The following is a 9,486-nucleotide window of genomic DNA, read 5'->3' as shown; positions in this document are numbered from 1 at the left end:
GACCAAAAACTGGAATATAATGCTTTAAAATGTTTAATAAAAATGTGTTGGCCCTGGCCAGTTGGCTCAGTGGTAGAGCGTCTGCCCGGTGTGTGGAAGTCCCCGGTTTGATTCCTGGTCAGGGAACACAGGATAAGCAACCATCTGCTTCTCTACTTCTCCCCCTTTTACTCTCTTTCTTTGTTTCCCTCCTGCAGCCATGGCTCAAATGGTTTGAGCAAGTTGGCCCTGGGTGCTAAGGATGGCACCATGGCCTTGCCTCAGGTGCTAAAATAGCTCTATTGCGGAGTAACAGAGCAACGGTTTCAGATGGGCAGAGTATCACCCCATAGTGGGCTTACTGGGATCTCTGTCAGAGCACATGTGGGAGTCTGTCTGTTTGCCTCCCTGCCTCTCACTTAAAAAAAAAATAGATTTGGTTTCTTAAAATTTTTTGGCTTAATGTTTTAATTTTATTGTTTAAATTACTATTTGAACTTTACTGCTTTAAATATTGTACAGGATAATAGTGTAATCGAGACTTGAAAGTATATAAATATACTTTGTTGTATAGATAGTTTGTGTAGTGGGACTTATAATGTTATTGCAATATATTTGTGTCAGTAGGGAAACAAGGTATTTTAAAAGCTTATCTATGTTACGTGATTAATGTCTCTGATATTTTGTGCACTTATGGTTAGTGTTAGACCATTTGCCAAAATTTTCATAATCTTACATTGCTAAGACTAAAATTATCTCTCTCCCGAATCAATTTAAGACACTTTAATATAAATAATAGGGGAAAATATGATTTTTTTCATGTGTACATTTTAATTACTTGTAATCATGGCATATTTACTATTTCCTATTCTATTTCATTTAGTTAACATATAATAAAGATTTTTCATAATCCATGTGGATTTGACCTCATTTATTTTTATTTTATTTTTTGATTAATTTTAATGGGGTGACATTGATAAATCAGGGTACATATGTTCAGAGAAAACAGCTCTAGGTTATTTTGCCATTTGCTTATGCTGCATTCCCATCACCCAAAGTCCAGTTGTCTTTTGTCACCTTCTAACTGGTTTGCTTTGTGCCCCTCCCCTCCCCCATCCCCCTCCTTCTCCTCCCCCATGCCCCATAACCCCCACACTCTTGTCCATGTCTCTGAGTCTCATTTTTATGTTCCATCTATGTGTGGAATCATATAGTTCTTAGTTTTTTCTGATTTACTTATTTCACTCAGTATAATGTTACCAAGGTTCATCCATGTTGTTGTAAATGATCCGATGTCATCATTTCTTATGGCTGAGTAGTATTCCATAGTATACATGTACCAAAGCTTTTTAATTCTCTCGTCCTCTGACGGACACTTGGGCTGTTTCCAGATCTTCGCACCTCATTTATTTTTATGGTAGTATTATCCAGTGAATATGGACATTGTAGAGTAATCCTACAATTTCAAAGATATAAAAACATTACAGTAAACATTTTCATGTAGCTTTAAAAATTTTTCCAAAAGTAATTGAATTATATAATTAGGATCATTGTATTTCGGTGTTTATAATTTAACATGATTTCAAGAAGAGAGACAATGTATAAGGAGAGTAGATAGATATGATTTTATATAGAGCCTGCCTTCTTTTTTTTCCTCTTTTTCTTACCTCACAATGTTTAGCAATGATAATAAAGTAAGTTTCACTGTTAATGTAAGATAGTGGAAAGTACACTGCATTAAGTACCCAATACACAAGATAATTTTGAGATTCATTTGTTTTTTGCATACTTCTATCATAGCACTTATAATTCTTTAATATCATTATTTCTTGAGAAGTGGGTTTAATTTTTATTGTATCCACACTATTTAGCACAATACTTAGCGTATAGTAAGAACATAATTTGTTGAATGAAAGAAGTGCATATTTCCAAATGAGTGGTACAGTAGTACAACGAGATTTATAGGAGCATATTGTTCTCTTACTATTATTGGAAATTGTTAATCTTACTGACGTTTGAAAGTTTTGCTCATTTAGAATTCCACATATCAAATATGAATATTCATATGTACATATTTTAAAAGTAATTTTTCTTCAAGTTGGAGAGTTTTGGAATTACTTTCATTTTTATTTTTATGAAGTTTTCAAACTTCTATAAAAAGTCTACACCTTATAATGAGAGAAAAGAGTTGGTTAAAAAAATTTAGTGGTAGAAGTAATGCATTATTATTTTATATTTTCCTTTGATTTCTTAATGCTATTTTGTTACTATTCTCTGTCCTTAAGTTCATTTACTTTTTTTGATTATTAGTATGTATATATGTGCATATGAGTGTACTCAGTCAGTTTGATACAATTATAAATAAATTGTCAAATTTTAGGCCTGGCCGGTTGGCTCAACAGTAGAGCATCAGCCTGGTGTGTGGACGTCCCGTGTTCAATTCTGGGTCAGGGTGCACAGGAGAAGTGACTATCTGCTTCTCCACCCCTTCTCCTCCCCACCCCCTTTCCTCTCCTGAAGCCATGGCTTGAATAATTTGAGCAAGTTGGCCCTGGGTGCTGAGGATGGCTGTATGGCCTCATCTCAGGTGCTAAAATAAGTAGCCTGAGCAGTGGATCAGGGGACCCCGATGGGCAGAGCATTGCTCCATAGGGGACTTGCTGGGTGGATTTCAGTAAGGACACATGGGGGAGTCTGTCTACCTATCTGCCTCTCAGTTAATAAGAAAATAAATAGAAAAATAAACTGTCGAATTTGTTGCAACTCATTTTATTTTGGTTACATTTTGTACTATACAGAAATTTGAAATGGGCACTGCACTGTCTTCTCTGATTTCAAAAGTTATATCTGATTAGAAACTTAACCCCTTTTTAGAAATCTGATAGTTTGCTTTTCTCTAGATAATTGTATGATCAATTTTTTTTTTGTCAATTTGGGGTATTTTAAGCATGGGTTATGGAAAGAGAATGATCTAAGTAGATATTTTTTCTTTCCCAAATTACTAACCAGTTAATGGGATAATAGTATTTTTAATAATCTTTCCCTTTCCCAATTGTGACAAGTATTTCTGAATACAGAAACTAATACTTCCTAAGAATGTAAAAATATTTAAAACTCTTTATTATGGAAATTTTTAAAATATACAAAAATGAATCAATAGTATAAACAACCCTTTACATAATATATAATATTTTTCATTCAAGAACTGTAAGTATTTTGCTAGTGAACTGTAAAATATTTTCATTAGTTTGAATAATTTATAAAACATTTTATGATCCTTGGCCCTGGCCGGTTGGCTCAGTGGTAGAGCATCGGCCTGGCGTGCGGGGGACCCAGGTTCGATTCCCTGCCAGGGCACATAGGAGAAGCGCCCATTTGCTTCTCCACCCCCCCCTTCCTCTCTGTCTCTCTCTTCCCCTCCCACAGCCGGGGCTCCATTGGAGCAAAGATGGCCCGGGCGCTGGGGATGGCTCCTTGGCCTCTGCCCCAGGCGCTAGAGTGGCTCTGGTCGTGGCAGAGCGATGCCCCAGAGGGGCAGAGCATCGCCCCCTGGTGGGCAGAGCGTCGCCCCTGGTGGGCGTGCCAGGTGGATCCTGGTTGGGCGCACGCGGGAGTCTGTCTGACTGTCTCTCCCCGTTTCCAGCTTCAGAAAAATACAAAAAAAAAATAAATAAAAATAAAAAAATAAAACATTTTATGATCCTCATTATTTCTGAGATATTTGTGCTTACATAGCCTTAATGGTGATAATCATCCACATATATATTACAATCATCCACATATATATTACATTCATGCACTGCATACAGACATTTTGATCAGCACACCACATAAACGATGTGGTCCTATTAGATTATTATGGAGCTGAAAAATTCATACTGCTTAGTGATGTCATAGCTGTTGCAACTCAACACATTACTTATGTGGCTGTAGTGGTGCTGGTGTAAACAAACCTGTACTGCCAGTATAAAAGTGTAGCACATAAGCCTATGTACATAATATTTGATGACTGTGATACTGTTTTATGTGTTTACTATATTATATTTTTTACTTTTGTTATTTTAATAAGATTGTACTTTTCTACTTAAAAAAATGGTGCTGTAAATCATTATGCTTATGTGATGCCCGCTGAAGCCTCAGATGTCTTGGGCTTACTCAGACTCCTGATTGCATCATTTTCTCTTGTGCTTGATGTAATGTTTTGTACAGTAACATTCCACATAGGTTTGTAGCCTAGGATAATAGGCTATACCAGTGTTTTTCAACCACTGTGCTGTGGACCGGTCTGCCAGAAATTTCATGTGGTCCATAAAAGGGTTGACCACCCCTATGTTATATGAAGATTATAGACCCAATGATATTAGTCAATTTTGCTTATGCTCAGGGTGATTTCTGCCTTAGCGGTCTCTGAAATTATTCTCCATTTTTTCACCATAAGTATGAAAAGTGTAAAATCCAGGTTTGTGTAAGTATACTTGATGTTTGTACAATGACAAAATCACCTAATGATGGATTTCTTAGAATGCATCCCTGTTGTAAGCTGCACAAGACTGTATATATTGATATAATCTCTGTATGTGAAAAATAAATAAAGTATATAATTACTTTTTTTTAAGTATAAGAAAAGTTCTTATAGAGATTTAGAGTAAGAATAGGGAGATTCCTGGTTATAATATCAATGATTGTTGGGTAATAGAAGATGAATATTAATACATTTGTGGTACAGATTGCCATAAGTAAATATTTAGGATATCATTTAGTAGATTTTCCAACAATGCTAATTCAAATATTTTCAAATTTTCACTACAAAGCCTTGTTTTTGGTTGTAAAATAGCTTTTTATAAAGTGACTGAGCTTGTAATGTCAGAGGCTGGGCACTTTTATCTCTTCTAATGTGTGACAGAAAATAGGCTGACAGTAAATGTAAGTTAAATGAATATCTTTTGTCTTTTTTTTTTAATGTAGGTAATCTTAATCTTAAAATTCCATGGAAAAACCTTTATACTCAACCAGTTGTAGCTGTATTAGAAGATATTTATTTACTCATAGTGCCTTCTTCTAGTAAGTAAAATTTTAAACATTATAAGTTACTTCTTTTTGTGGATGGAATGTCTTTATATTTTATTATTTATATATGTATTCAAAATACTTTTGCGGAATTTTTTGTGATATTTTTGCTATTTTGTGATATTTAAATTTGGTACTAGGTAATATATATAATTAAATTGGTTTTTATGCTAAATTTTTATAGACTTAGGCTTTGGAATTATTTTCTACTACATTTTTTGGAATGATTATATTTAAATTTAAGGTAATTAATATTCTTTCTTTTATGCTTATTTAGTAATAAAGTATGATCCTTTAAAAGAAGAAAAGCAACTGTTGGAAGCAAAGCAACAGGAACTAAAAAGAATAGAAGAAGCAAAACAAAAAGTAGCTGATCAAGGTAAATAAAACACAGATACAAGAAATGGGGAAAATACTAAATACTGACCGCATTTGAATATTTTTCTCTTGGAAGCACTGAGATTACTTAACAAACATAAAAGAATCTTTTTACTTGGAGCATTTTAATGTAGTGTTTTTTATAATGTTTGTAGAAATTTTACCCTATAGAAATTTACCTTAGGGCAGAAAATACAAGGGTAAGTAAGGTTAGTATTTAAAATGACGGTAATTAATTTAATCAAGCATATTTTCTTAACTTACAAGACTTTTCTTTTTTATTCTCCTTATTATCAATTCTTCACTTTTTGGATCTACCTAGTCCCTTGACATATTTATATTTTCCCGAAGCTGTTTACCCTCTGGCTTCACATCCTTTCCTATTCAGCCTAGACCAAATGGTCCATTACTTCAATCCCTTCTTTTGTTGATGGAAGAGATGTCCTGCAGAATTCTAATCCCTTTCTACTCATGCTGCATGCAGTGTTAGCAGCTGCTTTTTGTACTCAAGACTCTTCTCCCTCTAGTGAATTTTTCTTCTTAGCATGTAAATATACTGTAGCCTCTCTTGTCTTCTAACATAAAATTATCTTCCTCACCTAGTCATGTGTTTATCTTCTCCTCTGTCTTTTATTTAAAGGTTAAGCATATTGAAAGAAAACTACATACATGCTGATTTCACTATTCTTGAAATACATTAATTTTTTAAAATAAAAATAAAACCCAATAATAAATGTTTTGCCTGTTGACTTTCTGTCCTAGTTCTTTCATATCCTGTGTAGTGATTTATACCTACCCTCAATCCTTTATAAAAAATTTTTTATTGTGGCATACAACAAAAAATCATCTGTCATTTTTACATGTCCAGTTCAGTGGTGTTAAATACACTTATAATGTGCAACCATCAGCACCATCTTCATATTTCTTTTCATCTTGTAAAAATTGAAGGGGAGTGCCTGGAAGTCTCTAACTGCTCATTATGTAGACTTTAAATCGCTCTGTGTATTATCATCCTCTCCCTCCTCCATTCTCACTTTGCTTTTCATGTTTTTTGAGGCCTTCAGTAACTGAATCTTTCCAGGTTTTTTTCTTTTTAAGGAATAAATTTCTTCTTTGCTAAGTTGGGTAAGTCACCTGCTTTACAGCGTCTAACTTTTTGAAGCTTTGTCTTTTCTTTGATAAAGTGACAGGAACATCAAGCTGCTCTTGTATATTCCCTGACGGGGAAATCAAACCAGAAACCACTGTGCTCTGTGATAACACTCCACCTGAGCTATCAGCCAAGGCTTAAGATTTTATTGATTTTTAGAAAGACAGATAGAAGGGAGAGTGAGGGGAGGAGGAAGGGAAGCATTTATTGTTCCACTCACTCATGCATTCTTTTTGGTTGCTTCTAGTGTGTGCCCTGACCAGGGATTGAAGATGCAACCTTGTTGTTCTGGAATGACACCTTTTTTTCTTTTTCTTTTTTTTTTTTTTTTTTTTTTTTGTATTTTTCTCAGGTGAGAAACGAGGAAGCAGACAGACTCCTGCATGTGCCCTACCGGGATCCACCCGGCATGCCCACTAGGGCACAATGCTCTGCCCATCTTGGCCATTGCTACAATGTGACCAGAGCCATTCTAGTGCCTGAGGCGGAGGCCATGGAGCCATTCTCAGTGCCTGGGCCAACTTTGCTCCAGTGGAGCCTTGGCTGCGAGAAGGGAAGAGAGAGATAGAAAGAAAGGAGATGGGGAAGGGTGAAGAAGCAGATGGGTGCTTCTCCTGTGTGCTCTGGCCAGGAGTTGAACCTGGGACTTACACACACTGGGCTGACACTCTACCATTGAGCCAACCGACCAGGGCCACACTTTTTTTTTTTATTCAGTGAAAGAAGGGGAAGCAGACAAACTCTGGCAAGTACCCAGTAGGGGGCTATGCTGTGCCCATCTTGGGTGTTGCTCCATTGCTTGGCAACTGAGCTCTTCTTAGCACCTGAGAGGGGAGGCCATGGAGCCATCCTCAGCACCCAGGGCCAGTTCACTCCTATTGAGCCATGGCTGCAGGAGGGGAAGACAGAGAGAGAGAGGAGCGAAAGGAGAAGGGATGGAGAAGCAGATGGTCACATCTTCTATGTGCCCTGAGCAGGAATTGAACCTGGGATGTTCAGGATGACACTCTTAACCAACTGAGCTACCCAAGGCCTGAAGCTATCTCTTATATGTTCTTTCTCTTACACTCTTTCTTTTGGCCTTGAGGATTTATCTTTTTTTTTCTTTCTCTTTTTGCAGTAATGGAGTTTTTCTGAGGAATAGGGAAATAGATGTAATCCACAATGTTTAATTAGATGTCCCTGCTATTTATTCTTAGGTCTAAACTACATCTGTTTAACATACTTAACATTCATCAGATACCTTATTGTTATTAAGTTGGAGTTTAAACTCTTCAGCAAGATATATAAAAGCTCATGATGTGAATCCTCTCTACCTCTCTATCCTCATTATTAGCTCTTTCATGTTTTGCTCCAGCCATGCTGACCTATTTGTAGTTTACTGAATGTACCAACTCTCTATAATTGTATATCACTTTCTACTCTAATGTACATTTGAGAATTATCAGCAATAGTATGATATTTCAGACTATAAAGTATGAATGATATTCCCTACAACAGCAGTGTATAATGAGAAGAGAAACAGTCCTAGAACTGAACCCTAAGGAAATTTAACATTTAATGATTGTATAGTGGAGAATAACAGAAGAAGATTATTAAGGAGGAGTGGTCAAATAAGTAGAAGGTAATTTGGAGATTGTGATTCAATGGGAGAAGGATATTTAAGGAAGAAAAAATGTATCAGATCCTAGTAAGATATTAGGTAAATTGAGGATTTGGAAATAATCATTTAATGGATATCATTAGTCACCTTACGTATTGATATTTTGATTGAGTGATGATTGCAGAGAAGAAGCTTGTATTTCTCTCAAAGTTGGAGGCAATGTCATGTGCTAAGAGTGAAAAGCAGTGGAAAGGCTTTGAGGAGAATCAAAAATAATTTTAATATAGTTGTTTTGGAGAGGGTGAACAAGTTGACTGGAGAAATATAGTAAGGTTACTGCTTGGTGAAAGTTGGAGATGAGTAATTTACAGTAATTTCAATCTGGTTGTGATTTTTCTCCCCCAGTACTTACCTGGGAAGACATAGGCATGTTTATATAAAAAGGAGAGAGTTGGGGCCCTGGCTGGTTGGCTCAGCGGTAGAGCATCGGCCCAGCATGTGGAAGTCCTGGGTTTGATTCCCAGCCAGCGCACTCAGGAGAAGTGCCCACTGCTTCTCCACCCTTCCCCCTCTTCTCTCTCTCTCTCTCTCTCTCTTCCCCTCCTGCAGCCAAGGCTCCATTGGAACAGAGTTGGCCTGGGCGCTGAGGATGGTTGCATGGCCTCTGCCTTAGGTGCTAGAATGGCTTTGGTTACAACAGAGCAATGTCCCAGATGGGCAGAGCATTGCCTCCTGGTGGGCATGCCAGGTGGATCTTGGCCGAACGCATGCAGGAATCTATCTGACTGCCTCCTCACTTCTAACTTAAGAAAAAATACAAATAAAAAAGGAGAGTTGGTTTTATTCAGGGTTGAAGCTGTATTGATGGAGGACAAATGAGAAGAAGAGCAATGTTGGTGAAATGAATTATGGAAAAGAGCAGTGCTGGTGAAATGAATTATGGAATCTGAGGTGGATAAGGAAATAAGGAGAAAATTAATGGATAGAGAAAGTTTTTGCATTTAATTGAATGACAATAAATTTATAGAGCAAAGGATTTTGTTAGGTAGTTGTATGATTTAAAGATTAATAATCTCTTGTCTTCAAAGAGCTGAATGTTTGCTTATTAATTCTAATGTCCTTTTATATTCAGATACATTTACTTATGTTTCATTCACTCTTACTTGCGTTTGATGTACATATGACATCTTTACATTAACCTTTCCTTTAAGGCCTCCTGGGCCAGTTGAATTAGGGAGTTGTTAGGTCATTAGAGGAAAAGATAGATATATATGCAGGTGTAACAGGCCTAGAAGCAGGAAAGGTAGTA

At 36.4% G+C, this 9,486-nt stretch overlaps 1 protein-coding gene across 5 annotated transcripts in view; it reads left to right on the top strand.

Moving 5' to 3' along the window:
* VPS13A (vacuolar protein sorting 13 homolog A) overlaps nt 1–9,486 on the top strand; it is a 244,743-nt gene that overhangs the window by 30,859 nt on the left and 204,398 nt on the right. For all 5 annotated transcript variants that reach the window (XM_066367951.1, XM_066367950.1, XM_066367953.1 and 2 more), the window contains exons 4-5: nt 4,945–5,040; nt 5,324–5,425. In XM_066367951.1, coding sequence (XP_066224048.1) covers nt 4,945–5,040; nt 5,324–5,425 — 198 coding nt within the window. The remainder of the gene's footprint in view (nt 1–4,944; nt 5,041–5,323; nt 5,426–9,486) is intronic.

Source organism: Saccopteryx leptura, chromosome 2 (assembly GCF_036850995.1).
Source record: "Saccopteryx leptura isolate mSacLep1 chromosome 2, mSacLep1_pri_phased_curated, whole genome shotgun sequence".
In the NCBI taxonomy this organism is placed as follows: Eukaryota; Metazoa; Chordata; class Mammalia; order Chiroptera; family Emballonuridae; genus Saccopteryx; species Saccopteryx leptura.
Note: the sequence above shows the minus strand (reverse complement) of the source record. Positions and strands in the feature narration are given on the sequence as shown.